At 35.3% G+C, this 20810-nt stretch overlaps 5 protein-coding genes across 9 annotated transcripts; 2 read left to right on the forward strand and 3 right to left on the reverse strand.

Annotated features, from left to right (window-relative positions):
- Positions 1–725: 725 nt before the first annotated feature.
- On the forward strand, positions 726–4380 carry LOC111008504 (adenine deaminase). Its single transcript, XM_022281238.2, has 7 exons — positions 726–883; positions 1182–1269; positions 1364–1416; positions 2242–2529; positions 2723–2828; positions 3480–3588; positions 4175–4380. The coding sequence occupies exons 1-7, from the start codon at positions 818–820 to the stop codon at positions 4257–4259; spliced, it is 795 nt and encodes a 264-aa protein (XP_022136930.1). The 5' UTR covers positions 726–817; the 3' UTR covers positions 4260–4380.
- Positions 4381–5999: 1619 nt separating this feature from the next.
- Positions 6000–10891, reverse strand: LOC111008151 (Ribosomal protein L23/L15e family protein). Of its 2 annotated transcripts, XR_002601068.2 has the most exons (5): positions 10253–10891; positions 7625–7771; positions 6900–7303; positions 6369–6646; positions 6000–6286 (listed from the first exon to the last, which is right to left on the reverse strand). XR_002601068.2 is itself a non-coding variant. In XM_022280750.2 (1 exon), the coding sequence occupies exon 1, from the start codon at positions 10768–10770 to the stop codon at positions 10249–10251; it is 522 nt and encodes a 173-aa protein (XP_022136442.1). In that variant the 5' UTR covers positions 10771–10888; the 3' UTR covers positions 10027–10248. The 2 variants fall into 2 exon arrangements, 1 of the variants encoding a protein (XP_022136442.1); XM_022280750.2 differs by lacking the exons at positions 6000–6286; positions 6369–6646; positions 6900–7303; positions 7625–7771 and having other exon boundaries at positions 10027–10888.
- DOT3 (Phototropic-responsive NPH3 family protein) lies at positions 6293–9870 on the forward strand. Its single transcript, XM_022280749.2, has 6 exons — positions 6293–6506; positions 6593–6662; positions 6919–7808; positions 7946–8204; positions 8323–8451; positions 9300–9870. The coding sequence occupies exons 1-6, from the start codon at positions 6370–6372 to the stop codon at positions 9660–9662; spliced, it is 1848 nt and encodes a 615-aa protein (XP_022136441.1). The 5' UTR covers positions 6293–6369; the 3' UTR covers positions 9663–9870.
- A 616-nt stretch (positions 10892–11507) lies between the features above and the next one.
- Positions 11508–16897, reverse strand: LOC111008303 (Molecular chaperone Hsp40/DnaJ family protein). 4 transcript variants are annotated; one of them, XM_022280956.2, is made up of 8 exons: positions 16713–16897; positions 15695–15857; positions 14679–14820; positions 14511–14568; positions 13099–13141; positions 12873–12921; positions 12708–12788; positions 11508–12620 (listed from the first exon to the last, which is right to left on the reverse strand). In XM_022280956.2, exons 2-8 carry the CDS (start codon positions 15805–15807, stop codon positions 11769–11771), a joined length of 1338 nt encoding a protein of 445 aa, XP_022136648.1. In that variant the 5' UTR covers positions 15808–15857; positions 16713–16897; the 3' UTR covers positions 11508–11768. The 4 variants fall into 4 exon arrangements, with proteins under 4 accessions (XP_022136648.1, XP_022136649.1, XP_022136650.1 ...); XM_022280957.2 differs by having other exon boundaries at positions 14679–14811; positions 16713–16896; XM_022280958.2 differs by having other exon boundaries at positions 14679–14808; positions 16713–16894.
- Positions 16898–17674: 777 nt separating this feature from the next.
- On the reverse strand, positions 17675–19794 carry DPMS3 (dolichol-phosphate mannosyltransferase-like protein). The gene is made up of 4 exons (XM_022280662.2): positions 19564–19794; positions 18319–18442; positions 18113–18220; positions 17675–17941 (listed from the first exon to the last, which is right to left on the reverse strand). Exons 2-4 carry the CDS (start codon positions 18418–18420, stop codon positions 17882–17884), a joined length of 270 nt encoding a protein of 89 aa, XP_022136354.1. The 5' UTR covers positions 18421–18442; positions 19564–19794; the 3' UTR covers positions 17675–17881.
- Between the last annotated feature and the right edge of the window lie 1016 nt (positions 19795–20810).

The raw sequence follows: 20810 nt of genomic DNA on the forward strand, positions 1-20810 counted from the left end.
TATTTTTTTATATGCAAATAATTTTTAAAATTAAATATTGAAAATTTTTATCTTAAATGTATTCTAATCTTACTTTTGCATTTTATAAGTGAAAAATGATAAAATATTGATTTTATTTATTTAAAAAAATCTGAAAATATAAATAAGAAAAAAAATTGATTTTGTTCTATAATTTTAGAAGCATTTTACATTTGTTAAAGATCTCATATTAAAAAGATATAAATATATTGAAAAATACATAAACATGAAAAATACAAATTAAAAATATAATACTTAATAGAAACATGTATGGAAAAAATTTGTTACCAAACAATTTTTAACATTTGAAAAAAATTCGAATATGGAAAGTGATGGATGACTTAACCAACTAGTTAGTTTTGAGAATATTTGGACAAATGTAATCTTTGAAATAATATTGTTTTGTTCCTTTGTTCGCTACCCAAAAAAAAAAAATCAAAAGTTGAGACTACCTAACCATTTTTGCTGTTTGTTTGTGTTTTTAAAGTAATTATTATTTAATCCACAATTAAAAACAAAAAGCCAAAATTTTATATAACAAAACGCCATCAGCATTTCTAAAATAATGCGGAAAGGGCATTTTGGTCAGAAAATAAAATCATGGGCTGTCGTGGTCGTCGTCGGCGTCGTCAGCAGTGGCTCTCCTGCCAAATCGCGCCAATCAGAAAGGGGAAAAAAGGAAAAAAAAGAAAAAAAGAAAAAAAGGCGCTCCCGATTCCGATGCAACGTCTATATCTATAGCCTTTCTCTCTCTCCTCCCTCTCGCTCTACGGTTCATTTGATTTTTGGATGCTTTTTAATGGCCGAGGCCACAGGTCGAGACTCAATCTCTAGCTTCCCAGCAATGGCTGTTAATCAGTGTCAGGTAATGGTATTTTCTATTAGTTTTTAGTCGACATTTTCAATGTCTGTTAGCAAATCACCAAATGCTAGTTCCGGTTAGCTGTTTTTGTTCTCGATTTCTTCTGCTCTGTAATCTAGACTCGCTAATTTGGTTTCTCCGTTCGTTTACTAATTTCTGGTGATGCTATTACCGGAGTGTTTGTTTACTGAGAAACAAGAATCTGGACTCTGGATATTCGTTTTAAGTTTTTATATTTATGCATTTTGTTTTAGGCGCTGGTTTTAGTAGTAATGGATTTTACTTTTCCGTCTCTTTGCAGGTCGCAGCGGTTTCCAATGGAGTTCACGTTCAAGAAAAACTAGCGAAAGTTAATAGACTTGACGAGGCGGAGCGTCATTGTTCTTTAGGTATTTTTCTTAATTATATCTTGTCAGTCCAGTCATCGGTAGTTTTAGACTTCTAGTTGCATGTTACTGATAATTAATTGTTATCGCCATTCAGAAATTTTGCCAATTCTCTTTGAGAAGGCTTCGTTCCCCTTCCAAAGCTCTTCGGTAAGTTTGCTTTTTATGGTTTACTGTTTTTCCACTGTTTTTTTTTTGGTGTCTCGTTCTCTATTGATGGCAACAACTTGGTGGAGCTCGAGTTTTTCTTCTTTTGGCCAAAGTATCTGAAACCTGGTTATGTGCAGAAGAACACAGCTAGGGCAGATAAAGCAATTTAAGAATTTTATGAAAATAGCCTAAAAGAAAATTTGAAATTAGAACAAATCTAGCAAACAGTGCATTTAGGTTGAGTAAATCAGTTATCATACTAAGTAAAGTGAAACTTTGGTACGTCAATTACAAATCAAATTACTGACTAGCTAATTTTAACTTTTAAGTTCATCAAATTATTATCTACAATTATTATCTTATTTTTACCCTGTTGATTACTTTATAAATAGTAAATTATGGTCGAAATTTTTTAATATTTTTGCAATAGAAAATAAGCCCACACACTGAAAGTTCCCTTACATCTAACGGGGACAGTCTCCTACTTTTGTTGTATTCCTTTTCCCACGAGAATTAGTCCCAATCAGATTCTTCTCCTATTCGAACATTATTGGCTCTACACCGTATTTTCCCGCGTTGTCTATTTCCGTTGAATTTATTATATTATATTTGATAAATTTATAACTCTCACAATATTTTTCCATCTGGTAAAGATAAACTACTTCAAAAAGATCCTATTTACTTCTTGTTGTCACTTTCTTTTCTATCTCGCCCTTAAAAATACTCAAACTTACCCCAGTTGGATGATTCACACTGTACTAATTTTATTTTAAAATAGTTGTGTATGCCTTGAGAGTTTCTTTTAAATAATTTTTATTTGTGCAGGTCCGTGATTCCTCTGGCAGTAACGAGGAATTTGACAATAGTCCAGATTGTGATCCACATTTAGCTTTCCTCAGCATCCTGGAAGTTACCCATCCAACGAAAAGTAGGATGTCCTTGGAAACTTCGGATACCCGCTTGACTTGCCAGAACGTAATTGACATACATGTGAATGGTGGAGATGCTTATTCGTCGTGCATAGTAAATATTGATATAGATAAGGACAAGCTGAAAACGTCTAAACCCTGTGACGGAATTTTTGAAAGTTTGAAAACTGACAATACATTGGTGGTAAGTGAACTAATCTGTTCACTCAGATTTTTGAGTTTGGTTCTCCCTAAATTGAAAGAGAAAAAGAAAGAGAAAAAGAAAAGAAAAGGCCATAGATGGATTCTTGATCCTAAAATAATGATTTAGATTTACATACTGAAGTGGTTTTTCAAGTGCTCTTCTGTATTTTGACATATTACTTCATCTCTTACAGCGCATAGAGAAGGTATTGCAGAGACAGTCCAGCCTTAAATTGGGCGTGAAACTTGTGCAATATTTGTTGGACCATGGACTGATGTTACTGAAGTTCTCGACTAAAGGTATGCGCCCCATTTGATAGTGCTTAAAAACAATGAACTAACTTCCCATAGAAAATCCTAAAACAGGGTAAATACTTTTTCTTTTTATTTTTCAAAAAGTAATCATGTCAATGGGGCCAACTTCTATGCATCTCGACTTATTCTAGGACCTAACCATAGAACATTTAGGTTCAAGAAACTCATATGATATTTAATATTTTGATAGGCTGCAGTTTGCACCATTGCTTGAAATAAAAACCTCAAGGGATATCTGGGATTTATATTTTTCTTGTCATTTCTAAGCGTATTCATTGAAGAGTAGATAAAATTTCTCTGATCATGATGTGATCCCTTCCCTTTTCAAGCAGAAGGGGCGAAGCTATAAATTTTTTCATGGAAGGGTAAAATTTTAAGTTCTAACTTTTTATATATACAATCTTTTAATTCTAAAAATTTATCAAATCTGAACATGGGATTATTGTTTGCATAAGCTGTCCACATAAATTTTGTCATAATCTTTATCTTCCCCCATTCAAGATCTCTCTTACGATGCTATACCCTAAGGCTTTCAACAATTGCACATCAGTGCAAGAGATATTAAAGTTGGTGATGTACTGAGTCAACTTATCACCGAACCCTAAAGTTTTCTATTTCTTGTGTGTGGTTTAACAGAAAAATTAGGGACCGAGAGGGTTCACGACATGCCAAACAACCGGTGGAGAAAATATAAACGTGCCGCCTCGTTTGATTCAAGAAAGATTGTTATTCTCTTCTCAGTATTGTGAGTACCAAATCTCAAATCTTGCCAATTTAGTCCAGTCCAAGTAGTGAGTTAAATTTTGGGCATTAAGTGGCTAGCCACACCATTACGAAAGAATACAATTTACCTCTAGAAAGCAAATACACCTGTTCCTCTCTACATCGCGATTGATCCTTTTGGCAAATTATCATTTGAACATATCTTTTCTATAACTTATTTCGAATAATGTTCATTTCCTATTACACATCCCATCTGTTAATTCTGTTGGCACTTTAGAAAAAGTGCTTTATTTAGAGTACTTTTAAATATTCTTAAATCTTTTGATAAGATCTGAAAATTGTTTCTTAGCACTTTTGGAATATTGTCCTTTTTCTTTTCTTTTCTTTTCTTTTTATTTTTCCTTTTTTGAGGAAAAGAATGCTCTTTGGGTATCAACTATCATCAGTATAGATAAAAAAGGTTTAGCAATGCAAAAATTACCTCATACATTAGAAAGTGAAATGGCACTATATTTTAAAAAACCCAATACTAATAGTGTAACACTAACAACAATGATGATTCTCTAATATCAGGTTTTGCTTTAATTAGTTTTTATCAATGATTACAGGTCAAGCTTGGGAACCTTGATATTGATATATTTGACTCTGAGAGTAAGGCAGCAGGGTGGAGATGGGTCTGTTGTTGCTATGTAACAGTTTCTGCTGTCTGGTTTTGCCTTTGCCTTTCCATAGTCTCTTAAAATAGTTGGTTTTTAATTTTTATCTCCTTGTAGAACATATTTTAAGGTATGTGATTGTTACCTTTGTACATAAATGCCTTCCACTTTCTAGTTGCCTTAGGAATTGATCACACTGGTGAATGCGTTGGTAAAGAATATTGAAATCTCCAAATCGTTGATAGAAAAGAAAGGTTGAGGTCTTAGTTTTATAGAAATGTGAAAATAGTGATTTTGATGGAAAATTTGTGAAAACTAAGAAATTTATGAATTTTTTTAATTGATATAATTCATGTAAATCTTATTAGTAGTATTTATGTTTATACCGGTGATTTCATGAATAATTTGTTAGTATATTGAAAATATAGAAATATTGACATTTTGGTAGATATTTTAGTCTTTAGTGACTGGAATTCGTTTTTTCTAAATCTAATATTAAATACTTCAATTGTAACTTGGGGAAGTATAATACTCTTGAAATAATTTTGAAAAGAATTTTTTCATTTTGTTGACTGGTACAAAATTCTCTTCTTAAAAGGTCAATATTTTTTAGTGTAAATAAATGTGTGGGTGGGAAATTGAATCTTCCCATCTCCAGCAAATGAGCAAAATACTTTAATTAGCTGTACTCATGATATATTTTTTTTTCTTTTTCATTGAAATGATTGTTATAACTTTTTTTTTTTTCAATTTGATATGAATTTTCCCACAGTGTGTCTAACAGCCTAATACTTCTTTGGCATCTGTCCTTCAATTTTAAAACCTGGATAATTGATCCTTCAAGCAATACTCTAAAAAATTAAAAAATAATAATTTTATCATTTTCTAAGAAGCTATTATTTAATAAAAATTGTCTTGTCAAGTTTTTAGTTAGCTTTCAATTGATTTTAAGAATATTATAAAACGATTTTTTCTTTTCAATGAGAGTTTCAAGTAAGGGAGATAGCAACCAGAAAACTGACAAACCAATACTTGCATCGTTTTAGTATTGAAAATACATGATCTGATTTGTGTCTCAACTAAATTTTAACTAAGATTGAAACTAAACCATTTTTTATATCTACCACTACATTATCGAGTATTTACTAAATTATGAATCATCTATGCGTTCATTTCATTAGAACATAGTTAAAAATGACATTCTACTCGGCATATATCAATTCAATTTCGAAAAAATTATTAGCATAAACCAAATCAAAATGATTGGTTCTGTTAGGACTATTCCTTAAAACATTAACTTCGTGAACAGATGAACAAGATAATTGAATATGTTCAATCTAGTGCTATTCTATTTGTAAATGTTAAAAAATATAAAGATGCTAAAATGACATATAAGAAGATGTAGTTTTAAAGTAATTGAAAAAGTGCACTACATGGATAGGTCACAGTATTGTGTCTTTCAGATAACATGACCAAATCATGTTTTCTTATTCGTTTAGTACAACGTGGAGATAGGGATTTGATCCAAGACCATGAAAATATAGTAGTCTGAATTTTATTGAAATGTCATGTCGGTGGATATTTCTGAAAAAAATTTAGAAATAAAAAATTCGTAATAAATATTTAAAATAATAAATAAACATTTAACTTGTTTTAAATAAGTTAAATTTTATTAATAATTAATATTATGTCCATGTTAGTGATATTTTTTATATTTTATCAAATTTTTTTACGATACTATGAAAACATTGATTCACCCACATCGATACGAAATTCATAAACATCCGTAGAGATGAGAAAAAAAAAAGAAGATTTCAAAATATTGGGCATCTAAACGTCCAATTCACACACATCCATTGGTTGAATCATAGTAGACGTAGATGAAGATACAAGTCATACTCATACCCAACATTCCTCATCTCCCTCATAAATGAGCACAATACCAATCTCCCACCAGTGTCTCTCATTTTGGTACAACAAATGAACCACCATTTCCATGGACCCTCTTTAATGGCTGCTCCCATCCACAGCCACATACTTGCTTCTCTTGCATTTATTTCACTCCTGAAACCAGATGGAAATCCATGAGAGAGGAGAGAACATAATAGGAGATACAGTCAGTCAGAGAGAGAGAGCGAGTCTCAACCATGAACATGAAGTCTCTGACTGGAATGCAAAATCCTGGGAGCGATTCAGATGGAGCCGAGCAGGATCCCGACCAGAGGATCGTGCTTCCAAACAAGCTCGTCTCAGCCGATTGCCCCAGCAGGAAAGATCAAGCATGGTAGAACCTTAAGTTCACTCTAGGCCTTCTTCTGAACATGTTCCATATAGAGTTTTTTTAATGGCATCTCTGGTCTCACTTCGCAGGTCTATCACCACTCAGATCCCAACAGACTTGACAATTCAAGTTCAAGAGATCACCTTCAATGTTCACAAGGTAACTAACTAACTAGCCATATGCAAGAAAGCTCAAATTTGCTTAATATTAAAAATGAAATGCAGCAAAAGAATTCTTGAAGCCTGTCTTCCTCATCAAGGAACAAGATTGCACAACAAACTAACAGAGACATTCTTTCTATTTCTCAAAATTTTTTCCTTGTCTATAATTCCAATGTATCAGCTCATTCTAGTTGCCAATAGTAAATGAATATGTATGTAAGAGACAGCTTCTCACCTGCATCTTCCTTGAACAGTACACATTGATCTCGAAATGTGGCTACGTAGGCCGAATGGAACTTCAACCTTCAATCTCAACCCGGGGTTACAACCTAAAGCTTGAAGACTTCCCGGGCGGATCAGAAACATTCGAAGTGATCCTCAAATACTGTTATGGTTTCCCAGTTGACCTGAACTCAATCAACGTAGCCCCATTAAGATGTGCATCAGAGTTTTTGGAGATGACGGAGGAATTTGAAGATGGAAACCTCATCTCTAAGACAGAGTCCTTCCTCACATTTGTAGTCCTTCTGTCATTGAAAGAATCATTGACTGTTCTCAAAACTTGTCAGAGTCTCTCTCCATGGGCTGAAAATCTTCAAATTGTGAGACGATGCTGTGACTCGATAGCCAGGAAACTCTCTAGAGAGAACATAATAGGAGAAACAGTCAGAGAAGATGGGTGGTGGTTTAATGATTTAACCATGCTTCGCATAGACTATTTCACAAGAATCATAACTGCAATAAGAGCAAAAGGGGTAAAGCCAGAGATTATAGGTCAGAGCATTGAGCACTATGCAAGGAAGTGGTTGCCAGGCATTGAAATGGAACCAGGACTCAGAGATTATACACAGGAAAAAAATGACCTGCAGATAAGTATTTTGAGTGGTAGGAAAGATGAAATGGGAATTGGATTCAAGGAACATAAAGAAATTATTGAAAGCCTACTAAGCATACTTCCACCTCAACGAGAAGCCGTTTCGTGCAAGTTTTTGTTGCAGATGCTAAAGATGGCTAGGGCGTATTCTGCATCAGCAGCTTTAATTTCAGAGCTAGAGAAAAGAATAGGGATGGTGTTGGAGGATGCCAATGTGATTGATCTTCTAATTCCTGGTTATACAAAGAATGGCCAAGGAAAATTGCCAAAGTAAGTATTGTTTTTCGAAGCTCGGTACATAACAAATAGAAGTCTCCGATGCGCTATCAAATTCTGTTATATACTTTGATTTTTATTTTTTCTTTATTGAAAATACTTTGATTTTTCATCAATGACTTGCTCCTCAGTACACAAGAAGAATGCACTATGCATGACATAGAAGTAGTGCAAAGGATCCTAGAATATTACTCACTGTTTGAACAGCAACAGCAGCAACAGAGAATTGGGAACTCTAATGTATGTAAACTCATAGACAATTACCTAGCTGAACTTGCTAGAGATCCAAATCTCTCTATCACCAAGTTTCAAACTTTAGCCAACTCAATGTCAGAAAATGCAAGGCATTGCCATGATGGACTATACAGAGCCATTGACACCTACCTCAAGGTTGCATATTGGTTATCTATTTTTTTTTAATAATTTTGTCAATTGCAAAAGCATATACATGCTTGGATGGATATAAGAAATTTCACTTTAGAGACTTACAAAATATTCTCCTCTACAGACTCATCCTTTACTATCTGAGCATGATCGGAGAAAGCTATGCAAAATCATGAACTGCGAGAAACTATCTCTCGATGCTTGTGTGCATGCTGCACAAAATGATCGACTGCCTCTAAGAACTGTAGTTCAGGTGACAATTATATAAGCCCTATAACTTACTGCAATTCAGTTACAAAAAAGCCCAGCAACTTATTTAGACCATAGAATTTGATTAAAGAACATGCAAAGAAGATAAGAAAGTGGCAATTTATAATCGCATAATAGGACAGGGAGGAGGAGGAGGGAATGAGAATGAGGCTTTACTAGAAAGTTGAACCCAGAAATTCAACAGATACAAGAATCAGAACATAATGGTTACACATAGGCTCTCAAACGTGGACAAAAAAAGGATATAGCTCATTAATACCAGTTGCCCTTATTTCTTGATAGAGAGAAAAGGTTAGCCATAAATACTTAATACTGCATAACAGGTATCCAAAATTGAAATAAGGAAAAAGTTAATACCATCGACAAAATGTAGATCTTGTCAGCATCTTCACCTGAGCCCCATCCCCAACCCCCAATAGATTCTCTGATAATTTCCTCCTATTCATTCTCTGTCATAACACTACTAAAAAAGACCTATTTCTGTTCTATTAGTATTACAATTCGCATAAGGAAGAACATATTCTTCACTTATATGATTGACATTCAGCAACCAGAAAATAACTAGAGCTTAGGTTGTTCTCCCTTTTGTGATTAATACACTTCTCTAAGTTTCTTATCAAAAAAAAAAAAAAAAAATAACTAGAGCTATGAGAAGACTGAAATATTAGATTTTTGCATCTTTTTGTACTACATAATCACTATCACTGATTTGAAAGATTTTACAGGATAAACAATCATCCAAAAATCCTTCAAAACTAAGAGCATAGGTCCAGCTCAGTAAACAATTAGAGTTCTAAGTGTAAATCACAGTACTTATGAGTGAGTATGCAGGTTTTGTTTTCAGAGCAAGTGAAGATGAGGTCAGTAATGCAAGAGAAGGATAAAGCACCAAGTTGTGATAACTCGGATCAAGAAGGTAACCATTTATCAACAGACAGAGAGATTAAAACCCTGAAGGAAGAACTTGAGAATGTGAAGGCACAGATGGCAGAGTTGCAGAGTGACTACTCAGAGCTGCAACAAGAGTATGAAAAACTAAGCAACAAGCAGAAAAATCTAGCAGGTTGGGGTTTTGGTTGGAAGAAGATAAAGAATTCTTTCCACACAAGAGCTGATGGGGATGAAACTGCCCATCAGAGACCCAGTCGGACTAGTTCACGAATGACCTTAAGACGTAGATTATCAATGACCTGAAGCATTTAGATATCAGAATCCCCTAAAAGCTAAATGATTCACATTTAGTCTGCTTCACTTCACAAAGATAAGCCAGAGGCCCGAAGAAGTTGCTATTCTACTTGTGCATGATAGTCTTGTAGCTATATAAAGACACAACACTCCAGCTTTCTAATACGGTTCACCTTGACCTTGCAGAATACATATAATATATCATTTCTTTTTCTTTTTTCTTTTTTCAAAAGAAAATATTTCATAAAAAAATGATAGAAAAAGGGATTCTTTTTTACTTGAGAAGTTGTAAGGCAGACAAATGACAATAGCTAATACTTTCTGCAATGAAGAACAAATATTTATCAAAATAATTACTTCTATGCAATCAAAATTTCATAATACAATAACTTCTTTATTGATTTAAGCAACAAAACAGAACTTCCCAGCAAAACGCCCCATTAAAGGGCCAACAAGAGTTCATTTCACAACTAAAAAATCCATAACAGTTATCATTAAGCTCAAAGACATCATCAACCTATTACATTATCATCGTTTAAGAAAAAAATCCAAAACAAATCACAATTAAGAACTAACTGGGATATGCTTCTGCAAACTACCTAGCAGATCTCATGCTACTCCAAGGAAACTTAGTCGATGGTTCGGCAGCTTCAGCGCGGTCAGTTCGTCGGCGGCCTCTATCAGCAGAACCCTTATAAGCTTTGAATTTCTCCACCTCCTCCCCATGCAGCCAATGCCTCTTAGCCTCTCCCTCCTCCACAATGCTGGACTTAGACTGTTTATTCATATTCCTCTTCTCCTCCTCTATAATCCGGATTGGATAGACGTCCGGAGAGATTGACAAGGGATTCCTGAGAGTAACATAGGCTTTCTTGTAATCGGGCTTTGCGATCAAAAGCCCTCCTCGCTTCTTCTTCTTCCCCTCCATATTGAGAGTTCGAACTTTATCGACCTCAAAGCCGTAGAGGCTCTCAAGGACGCGCTTGATTTCGATTTTGGAAGCAGAGGGAATAGTTTTGAGGGCAATTTCTGTGATGTTGGAGAAGGAGGTCGGCATAAGAAGCTTGATTGGAAGATTTGCGAAGTGAACAACTCTTCTTCCGAGTCTGCTTCCCATGTTATTGGCTTCTTTGCTCGTGCAGATTCTCTCCAAGACAGCGTCTATGAGCAGCTGAAACCGAACCCTGCAAATCGCGAACCTCTCGAAAGTGGAAACGAAAGCTTCGTGTTGGAATAAGAAATCGGGCTGGACCCTGGTTTCATGCTAGTAAGCCCCGCCACTGAAGCCCATTAAATTTCTTTTACCAAAAAAGATAATAAGAAAGATAAAGTTCGAACTTATTTATTTTAGGTTGAAATTTCATTTTAGTCTTGAATTTAAAAAGTTTATTGTATTTTGGTCTCTAAACTTTTAGAATATTAGTTTATTTATTTTAGCTTCTACCCGAGATACTATCAATGATCAAAATCTTTGACTTTTTAATGTTCATAAACTAAAATGTTATTTTTAGCCTTTATTTTAGTAGTAAAAAATATGTATGCAAAGGATAATATGCAATGAAAAATAACCACTAGAATCTTGAGAAGAAATCCTAATTATAGGTCTCAATTTATAACTACTTACCTTAAAATTAATTCTAAAATTAATTCTCTCAACACCCAATGTTATAGTATCAGACAGGTACAGCTAACCTATGAGATTAATCAAGGTACGTGAAAACTGGTCCGAATTCATCGGATGTCAACAAAAAAAAATTTATAGTTCTAGAAAGCACAAAGTGTAGGAAAAGCAAAGAGAGAAGTGAGAAGCCCCCAAAAAATGTGCATCTTCAAAGTTCTAACTCAACGGTCAAATTGGGAAGAATAAAAGGGTTATTATATGAATCAATCCACCAGAATACGTCTGTAATGAAATATTCATGATCAAAGAGTTATCTTTGATTTACATTTCTTCCTATAATTCAAGATACTGTTGACAAAATTGTACTAACATTGAATTACCTATTACTACAAGGTACACGAGTATCAATCCTTCCAACCAACCAAACGAGCGGTACCAGCAAAACGAGCGAGTAAAAACCGATCATTTCTGATCTGGCTTTACTTCTATGGAGACTATCTCCTACTGCTCACAGCTTTGCCTTTGCTCAAATCCGAGAGTTCCTCAATCAACTTCCTCTCATCACTGCTCAACTTCTTCGGGATTTCGACCTGCACGCGAACTAACTGATCTCCCCTCATATTTCTTTTATTTAGGAGAGGAACTCCTTTCTTCGACATCACGAGTGTCGTATTTGGCTGTGTTCCAGCTGGGATTTTCAAATCAACCATGCCATCTACAGTTGGAACTTTAATGGTAGTGCCCAAGATGGCATCAATGTAGGAGACTTTGCAAGTATACAAGATATTGGTATCATCACGTTTTAGGACAGGGTCAGGCGTAACGTCGATAATAACAAAGAGATCCCCAGGAGACCCCCCTCGTCTTCCTGCATTCCCTTCATTTCGAACTCTCAGACGGCTACCAGCATCAACACCTGCTGGAACTTTTAAGCTTATCCGCTTTGTCCTCCGGACTCGCCCGTCCCCAGAACATGTGTTGCAAGGTGTAGATATCTCCCCAGCTCCACCACATGAAGAGCACGTCATTACCTGTTGGAAGACACCTAACGGTGTCCTTGCTGACGAGACAACTTGGCCTTGCCCGCCACATGTGCTACATCTAGTTGGTTGGGTTCCAGGTTTAGCGCCAGATCCTTCACAAGTCCCGCAGCTCTCCAGTCTGCTAATCTCAATCTCCTTTTCGACACCGAAAACGGCTTCCTTGAAGTTTAATACAAGATTGTAGTACTCATCTTGTCCATCAACTGCTCTACTCCTAGAACCTCTGCCTCCCATGCCCATACCACCCATGCCACCCATGCCCTCAAATAAAGACTCGAAGAGATCGAAAGGATTACTGAAATCCTGAAGAAGCATAGACGAACAACAGGGGTCAGGGCAAAACAAAATTCATTAAAATATTTTTCATATTTCCATCAGAGAATTACTTACCCCCATGCCCATACCAGCACCTTTAAGGCCAGCCTCTCCATATTTATCATAGAGCGAGCGTTTCTCATCATCGGACAAGACCTGAAACACGTAAATTCCTAGGATATATCACAACTCCAAACAGTGACATGTAAAAAAAACATGAGTAATCTACAAGACTCTTACTTCATAAGCATTACTAATGTCCTTGAATTTTTGTTCAGCCCCAGCATCTCTGATAGAACAGGGAAAAACTGGTTACAAAATACAAATTATCCAAATCCACTGAACTATAGCTCTAATAAGAAAATAAAGAATAACTAAACTAAGATCGTAATATCAAGATTAAATAGGGATCTAGTCACGTCTGTTAGGTTGCCCAGTTTTTTCACCAAGAAGTTATTTAACTTACTTGTTCACATCCGGATGGTAACTCCTAGCAAGCTTCCGATAAGCTGGAGAATGCAAAAAATCGTACCAAGAGTGGTAAGGTAATGTATGAAGAATAAGAAATATCTAGGAGTATTACTCGAGTAGATGAAACGAGTAAAAAATTTGATATACGTCAGAAAAGGTCTCTGCTCAAATTCATGTCTTGAAATGGCATACTTGGCCCTCAAAGAACATAATCACCTATCATTTACTTCTGCTGGGCTTAAGTACCAATATGTCATCCTACTGGACACTCGTTCGTTTTTAAATTAGTTTTGTTCTTATTTTGGAAGTACCCTATCCTTTCACCCTAATGACAAAACTTCTTGGTTTCTCAGCACGCACACAAGGTTTTGTTCAATGTGAGCAATAGGTATTACGTTAAGTAAAATCCAGAATCAGATATCAATCCTCCCTAGAAGTATAGCACGGGATAGAATTACGATGGGGTGGTTAATAGGACCATATTAGTTATTAGCTATAGAATCCTCCCTAGAAGTATAGCACGGGATAGAATTACGATGGGGTGGTTAATAGGACCATATTAGTTATTAGCTATAGTGTGAGGTACGTTTGTTACCATAACAAATTGGGAGAGAAATAAACTTCTCGATTTTTTAGTAATCCCTGATATATATATATTTTTTCTTTTCATTAGCAATTCCAATTACATATCTCGATCAATGTCATTCTCAAATTCTGGTTCTTATCAGGACACTGAAGGAACCATAGAATAAATGAGATATTTTTTTTATGCATAACAGATAATGGTCATCAACAAGCAGTGGAATACATCCCAATAACAAAGCATGCATATTGAGGTGATTTAAATAAAATAAATAAATAAATAAAAACAGGAAAAAAGAAGGGAGAAAAGATAAAACAATAAGCAGAATTAAGCCCAGCAAAAACAAACTCAATCGAACAAGCATGAAGCCAATGACAGGTTGACAGGATATATTCCACCCAGTCAATAAAAACTTGATAGAATCAACTAAAATAAAACTGGCCACACAGATGTAAAGTTATAATGGATCAAGATTGAAAGTTCTTCCAACTCTATCAATCTTATCTTCTATCATGTGATGAGTTTATTTACCTTATCTAAATTCTAAATGTAGGAGAGATCTCCAACACTCAATGTAATGGCTAGAGAAAACTCAAATCCTATAGCAAAAATTCAATTTAAACCAATTGAGACTCAATAATTTGTTGATACAATTAGGTTCAACGTACAACTACCTTAAATCTGTGGAAAACAAAAAAGAGAAATGAAAAGTCTTTCTTTTTCTGCAGGGAGTGGGGTGGGTGTTCAAGACATGCAAAAATAGCAAAACGTCAAACTATTAAAAACTAAAAGGTTTGACAAACATCTGAGTAACAGATAAATACCACTTTTAATTTCAGCTTTACTGGCACTTTTGGACACCCCGAGGACAGAGTAATAATCCTGCAAATTAATTAATGAGCGTTATTTGGCAAATAATTGCAGCACAAACTCTCTCTCTCTCTCTCTATCGGGGGGAGGGTAGGGAAGGGAGAAACAAAAATTGTACGCACACTATCTGCTCTAACAACAAGCAACCCGCCCTTCCGTCGATGTGAAGTTTGTGAGGGTCTCATGTCAAATAGAACATTCAAGGAACCCCGAGAGAATAAGCTTGAGCTTAGTGCTGCTATGTTGCTGACCCTGCTAGAAACACTACAATGTCAAGAAAGAAGTTGAAATACAAAAAAGAAAATATATCCTCGTGCATTTATTACTCAAATAATCAAATTATGTTATATGTGGTTGTCTATATACCAATTGTATTGGCTCCTTCAACAGTTATTTGCAAGTGACACAGAAAAAATGATCAAGGAGTTACAATGAATCTAATCCAAATACATACACCACCAGATCTTAGTAGGACAGAAAGCAAAGCTCATCCCCAATAAAAAGCTACTAAATCTTAATTTCAGGCCAAAATTCAATTTTTTTTTTCTTTCACATACATTGATAGCTCAAAATTAAACTCTCAATAAAATCTCCATGAGTTCATGCAACCAAGGTTGGTTTGGAAAATTTTCTGAAACTAGTTTTCTGTTTTGGTTTTCAAAACTTTTTTGGAAATTGTAGTTAATGACTTGTTAAAGTTGAAGCTTTTGCATAAATTGAAATCGCTTTTCACACATCCATGATTTTTGAAGGAATGACACGTCCAAATAAAAAAATTCTAAAAAACAGTAATCAAAAACATTTTCACCGAACATTTGTTCTACAAAATAGTAAATTGTTTTGAAAACAGTTTCCAAACAAGTCCTAAATACTAAGTCTCCATGTCTGTAAATAGAAATCAATTACACCATTCAAATAACATAGTGTAGGACTTGAGAGATCAAAAAGCAACTAGACCAGTTAAGTAATTCCATTACATCATAATAGAATTTTTGTAGGCTATCTCCTTTCAAATTTCCCAATAATCTGCTAGCAACAAGAACCATGCACACTTGGAAACCTCTCTGGCGTTTTATTGCTATAACTGGAAGTTGAAAAAGAAAAGATGGATAGAGAGAGAGAGAGAGAGAGAGAGTACCGATATTGGATTGGAGATATCTTATTTGTTGAAGGTCTGAGCATACACTGAGGACGAATTCCCCATTGAGCAACTGATCCACTTCCACAAGGTATAATGGCCATTGAAACCATGTTGAGCAATGTAGGAGCTAATGAAAAAGCAACTTACTCTTGATAGGATTCTGCAGATCAATGACCGTAAACATGAATTATTCCACTTAACACAAGACATTACCCAAACATTAAACCAACGCAAAAGACAATTTGCTTTTCCTATGGACAAATTAAACAACGTCTTGCTACTTATATGCCAATCTTAAATGGAGAACAACTCCTGTAACAACTAATTATCATTCTGGATCTCTAACACCAAATCTTCAATGTAATCAAAAGCACTAAAGAGCAGGAGAAATGAACTAGTACAGTTATTGTTGGGTAGCCCTCCAAAATTGGACGCAATCACAACGGCATGTGAATAGTGACAAAACTTTCTTTTTATGAAAAGCCAATACTCGAGACAAAACTTTCTTTCGTTCACAGCAACAGCATCGAATTCTTTTCCTTTTATGTACGTTTACTCTCTTAGTGACATTCGTTTCCCTCCTCTCTCCAGGAGAAAATAATCTTAATCCGGAAATGTCAATGTAGGCCAAGCCTCCAGAATCTGAGGTACGGAGTAATTGTTCAGACTCACTCCCAAGTCCCAACACATAACTCATTTCAAACGAAAAGAAATTCAGACACGGCCTAGAAAACGCTACGCAATAAACGCCAAACTACGGTCTCATTAGGTTTTTCATTTTCACAGGCAATAAACAACACATCAACCGAGACAAAACAAAATCGATATCACAAAAGCAAAAACAAAGAAAGGAAGAAAAAGAACTGGTTACAAAATTGTAGACAGCAAAAGGCTACAAGAAAACTCAGAGACTGATACAAAAAGTGGCACATCAATCGCTCGAATAAGCTATAATTCATGAAGCTAGAGAACAAAGAAGTTAGGGCATGTGAGTCGAAATTAATGGAAGAAAAACCTGTTTGGCGTTACACTTCTGCTTCGATTCTCAGTAGCGTGGCTCTCTGAAGTGTCTGGGAGAGAACGAGAAGAGTGGTGAGAAGCAGAAGCAGAGAGCGGCCTCCACGGTTGCAGGCGAAGAGGGAGATGAGGTTAGCGGCTTCTGGCGTAATAAGAGGAGAATTGTCGAGATTTCTTTTTCTTTATTTTTTTATTTATTTTTTCAAGAGTTTTCCATGAAATTGGGTTTATTCTGCTGTTTGTTAGACTTAGACCGTATATTTCCACTTTCCAGACCGCGAGACAGATGTCGACCGTTGGATTGAAGTATCTGAATATTTTCCCCTTATTTAGAACTTAGAAGATGTTTTGAGACTATTTTCAAAAAAGTTTTTCTTTTGTTCATATAAAAATTCTGTAAATGTCTTTGAAAAACTTTTCTTTATAAGTTTAATTTACCAGGTAGTAGCTAGACTAGAGTATAATAAAAACGACAATTTTTCAAAATATTTTTATCTAATTTGCTATATTTTTATTTAATTTGAATAGTTTTAAATATAATAAAAATTGAGTTTATTTACAAATTAATAGATAATGATATCTATTTAGTCCACACATTTATTAAAAATTCAATTCCTTCATTAACTTTAGATTTTTATTCTAATAAACCTATTAATTAAATATTAATCTGGCACGATGATTCGAGAAAATCAAGAAAAGGTGAATCAAAAAAATAAAAAAGGGCATTTTAAACCGAATTCTTTGTCCACCCATCCTTATTTTATCCGAACCTATGAAGTAAACACAAATACTCTTGAATTTCCAAAGACATCTAAATAGTAAAGATCGAAGCCAAAATTTACAAAGGCATCTAAAAGTACGATTATGATATAATTGTTCTTCAGGCCTGCGACAAATAAAAGATGAAAACATAGAGAGAGAGAGAGAGAGAGAGAGAGAGAGAGAGAGAGAGATGCTACCTCTGACAACATGTGAAGGATTATATTATCAACTGAAAGAATTATCAAGAAACAGCTTTGTTCTATACATGAACCCACATTCACTACCATTCATAAAGATTCAAATCAAAAAGACCCTTTGAGATGGGTGAAGAGTTCTTCTTCACCTTAACACCAAACAAACAGAGATCTGATCAAGAGGAGAGAAGGCAGAGGATTGTAAAGTCTGTCAATTAGAACTTATGTCAACCCCTTTTTGTTTAAGGTACTCTTTGGCCTCATCAATGTCCTACAAAAGGAATCCAGAGAGAGAGAGAGAGAGAGAAGTTCCAAATGAGAACATTCCAGTCTTAGTAATGATGTATGATATGGAAAATTTGAAGAACATTCCAGAGAGAGAGAGCGGGTCATTTGTTGTATGGTATGAAAGTGCCAAGTGGAAATTAGAGAGAGGCGATACCTGCTGTAACAACAGTCCTTCTCTGGGGCAAGTTGGAAATGTCATTAGACCGACTCCAACCATTAACAGACCATAGCATCCGAGGGAGACAATTAAATAGATGGGTAACTGGCGTGATAAAAACATGCATAGTAAGAACAATTGAGAGTAAAATGATGAAATAAATATGAAGGATTTAAGAAAATAATGACTGAATGTCAACTCACCAACCAAGCATGGTTATGTGGTAAAACTGATGTCTGTAAGAGGCCAATCCACAGGGCTGATATGGCCACCAATAATGTCAAAATCTTGACAATATGCTTCATTGATTGGTGACAGAAGTAAATGCTGAAATCTCAAATAAGGAATGAACAATTATAACTGTAAAAATAGATCATTGTTTACTAAATAGATCAATTACTCGGCAGCTAACTCTCATTCATGCAATCAAAACAGCTAAATGTGCATTCCCCACATAACTAACTGCAAGTTGTGATTCAAATTTCATAAGTTACTCTCTTGAGGGTCCATTCATAGCAGAATTACGTGTACGCATGATGCACGTGTTATTATAGCAGAGCATTTTAGGTTATATATGATACAGATTTACAAGGCTAAATCATTAGAAAACATAATTCAAACATGAGACACTAAAACAGTCTTAATGTCGTCTATATAACATTGTTAAGATCAGATGAATTTTTCTGAAGCTCGTATGATCTTTTTTTCTTTATTTTGGAAAACATGGTGGCATCCAAATTTATGACTACAATAAGATAAAGACAGGTAAGTTAGATACTTCATCAAAGCAAGAGACAACACGAGGAACTAAACAGATGCTGCATTTAGATACAGACCCCTCGGTCAAACAAACAGCCCATTGGTTTTTTAAAGTATCAAATTGATAAAATGCCCATGCCCTCACCTCCGTGTATGGTTGGTTTCCATAAAAATGAAGCAACTATAGCATTTCATTGCATTAACTAAGTGCCTTAAATCAAAGACCCACTTAGAGGCATAACCCAAGTGCATAACACAAGGCCAGTCAGTACATTTTTGGTAAGAACTAGCATCAAACAAAAAGGGTAAAGAAAACAGTTCTTTGCTGAACTTTTAATCCTTTAACGTCTAACTTCTAGAAAAAAGGCAAAATTGAACTTCAAATAACTACCATTGCCATCAGAGGGGATTTCATATAAATAATTTCACTGCTCAAAGTAGCATGTTACATGAACTCAAAGCCCTTGCGCAATGTCCCAACATCATTTGGCAATTCAGTGAATTACGAACTAAATAGAGTGTACACAGATCGAAAAATTTAAAGGAAAATAACACTTGACAGACCTGGCAGGACCAAACCACTAATCACCTTTCTTATTTCGTGGTTATTTACTTGCTGATAGACACATATTCCAGTCAAACGAGAAGATCAAATGAGAGGGATAGATTTGTGAAGGAAGAAAACTTACCCAACCGAGGACGGAACAGATCGAGTGGGGATTGTCGGCCGACGACCGGAAAGTGACTAGAGAAATCGAAGAGAGCAGACCGATAATCGACTTAGAGAGGGCGAAATCGAGAGAGAGATTAAGAGATATGAAAGAAGGAGAAAAAAAAAAACCCTAGCGAGAGGGGAAATCGTGACGACTAGGGCGGGACAGTAGCTTTGAGTCTAACGCCAACGCATAAAACAGGAGGGTTTTTCCTCTGAAAACCGAGGGTTTTGTCGTAAATCAAAATGGCCTTTTTTTTTTTCGTTTTTTCCTGAAAACCGAAGCTTAAATTAGAAATAACAGTAATGCCAGTCATTTTTCCTATTTATCTGCCTGATAAAATCTGGGGTAAATGCAAAAATCACCTCTCAAGTATCGCATTGCACCCTTAAACTTTCAATTACAAAAAATAAACCTTTCAACTTTTACATATCAAAAAATTAGACACCAAAATTGGTAGGAGTCAAAATTAAACCCTTAAATTTTAATAAATGAGAAAATTGTATCTTTTCAATTGTAAAAATTAAACTCTCCAATTTAAAATAGTTGTATCTACTCGAAAATTCACAAATCTTTTTCGATTCGGCTTCATGAATGTCGTTGGTGAGCTTTTTCTTCGGGTAATGTCGCCGGAGAGCTTCTTCCGCCACGTGATTCTTCTTCCGTCGCTGAATTCTCTACCCTCCCACCATGCGTCTCTTTTCTTCCTCCCTACCAGATCCTCCATTTTTTATAACTTCAATTCCATTGTCTCTCATTCTCACTCTTGAGCACTTCCTCCCCCGGGCCGAAAATCGCATCCGGACGTCGACTCTCCCAAATCCATCATTCTTTACTCCCCGGCGACCCCATTTCCCTCACCATCGCCAAGACTGATGTAGACTTCAACAACTTCTCCAATGGCAGAATTTGTCGAGTTGAAGAGTGTAGTTATTTCCTTCCCGAATTTCTGGATTCGTCGGTTCCGACAAATTTTCAGAGGTTGAAGAAGGCTCTCCGGCTACATTATTGGAGCCAAACGAGAGTTGTTATTTGTCAAAAAGTGGAATTTTCAAATAGATGTAATTTGCAATGTGCACGTTTAATGTTTTACCATTGGAAAATTTAGAGTACAATTTTCGAAATTTGTGAAAATTTAAGGCTCTAATTTTTTCACGAAGGATTTAATTTTTACCATTGAAAGTTTAGGGGTATTATTGTAACAACTACCATACCCGGGTAGT

Source organism: Momordica charantia (genome assembly GCF_013281855.1).
Source record: "Momordica charantia cultivar OHB3-1 chromosome 10 unlocalized genomic scaffold, Mcharantia_2.0 BLBB01000010.1, whole genome shotgun sequence".
Lineage (NCBI taxonomy): Eukaryota > Viridiplantae > Streptophyta > Magnoliopsida > Cucurbitales > Cucurbitaceae > Momordica > Momordica charantia.

What these genes read in the sequence shown, in the direction of transcription:
- LOC111008504 (XM_022281238.2), top strand. Translation starts at nt 818, where the DNA reads ATGGCCGAGGCCACAGGTCGAGACTCAATCTCTAGCTTCCCAGCAATG. An exon ending in TGGCTGTTAATCAGTGTCAG is followed by an intron (nt 884 to 1,181) that starts GTAATGGTATTT and finishes GTCTCTTTGCAG; the next exon opens with GTCGCAGCGGTTTCCAATGG. An exon ending in GTTATTCTCTTCTCAGTATT is followed by an intron (nt 3,589 to 4,174) that starts GTGAGTACCAAA and finishes CAATGATTACAG; the next exon opens with GTCAAGCTTGGGAACCTTGA.
- DOT3 (XM_022280749.2), top strand. Translation starts at nt 6,370, where the DNA reads ATGAACATGAAGTCTCTGACTGGAATGCAAAATCCTGGGAGCGATTCA. An exon ending in TCACCTTCAATGTTCACAAG is followed by an intron (nt 6,663 to 6,918) that starts GTAACTAACTAA and finishes TTCCTTGAACAG; the next exon opens with TACACATTGATCTCGAAATG. An exon ending in CTCTAAGAACTGTAGTTCAG is followed by an intron (nt 8,452 to 9,299) that starts GTGACAATTATA and finishes GTGAGTATGCAG; the next exon opens with GTTTTGTTTTCAGAGCAAGT.
- LOC111008151 (XM_022280750.2), bottom strand. Translation starts at nt 10,770, where the DNA reads ATGGGAAGCAGACTCGGAAGAAGAGTTGTTCACTTCGCAAATCTTCCA.
- LOC111008303 (XM_022280956.2), bottom strand. Translation starts at nt 15,807, where the DNA reads ATGGTTTCAATGGCCATTATACCTTGTGGAAGTGGATCAGTTGCTCAA. An exon ending in TAAAGCTGAAATTAAAAGTG is followed by an intron (nt 13,142 to 14,510) that starts GTATTTATCTGT and finishes TGCATTCTCCAG; the next exon opens with CTTATCGGAAGCTTGCTAGG. An exon ending in GTGCTGGTATGGGCATGGGG is followed by an intron (nt 12,621 to 12,707) that starts GTAAGTAATTCT and finishes ATGCTTCTTCAG; the next exon opens with GATTTCAGTAATCCTTTCGA.
- DPMS3 (XM_022280662.2), bottom strand. Translation starts at nt 18,420, where the DNA reads ATGAAGCATATTGTCAAGATTTTGACATTATTGGTGGCCATATCAGCC. An exon ending in CACATAACCATGCTTGGTTG is followed by an intron (nt 18,221 to 18,318) that starts GTGAGTTGACAT and finishes TTATCACGCCAG; the next exon opens with TTACCCATCTATTTAATTGT. An exon ending in AAGGACTGTTGTTACAGCAG is followed by an intron (nt 17,942 to 18,112) that starts GTATCGCCTCTC and finishes TTCCTTTTGTAG; the next exon opens with GACATTGATGAGGCCAAAGA.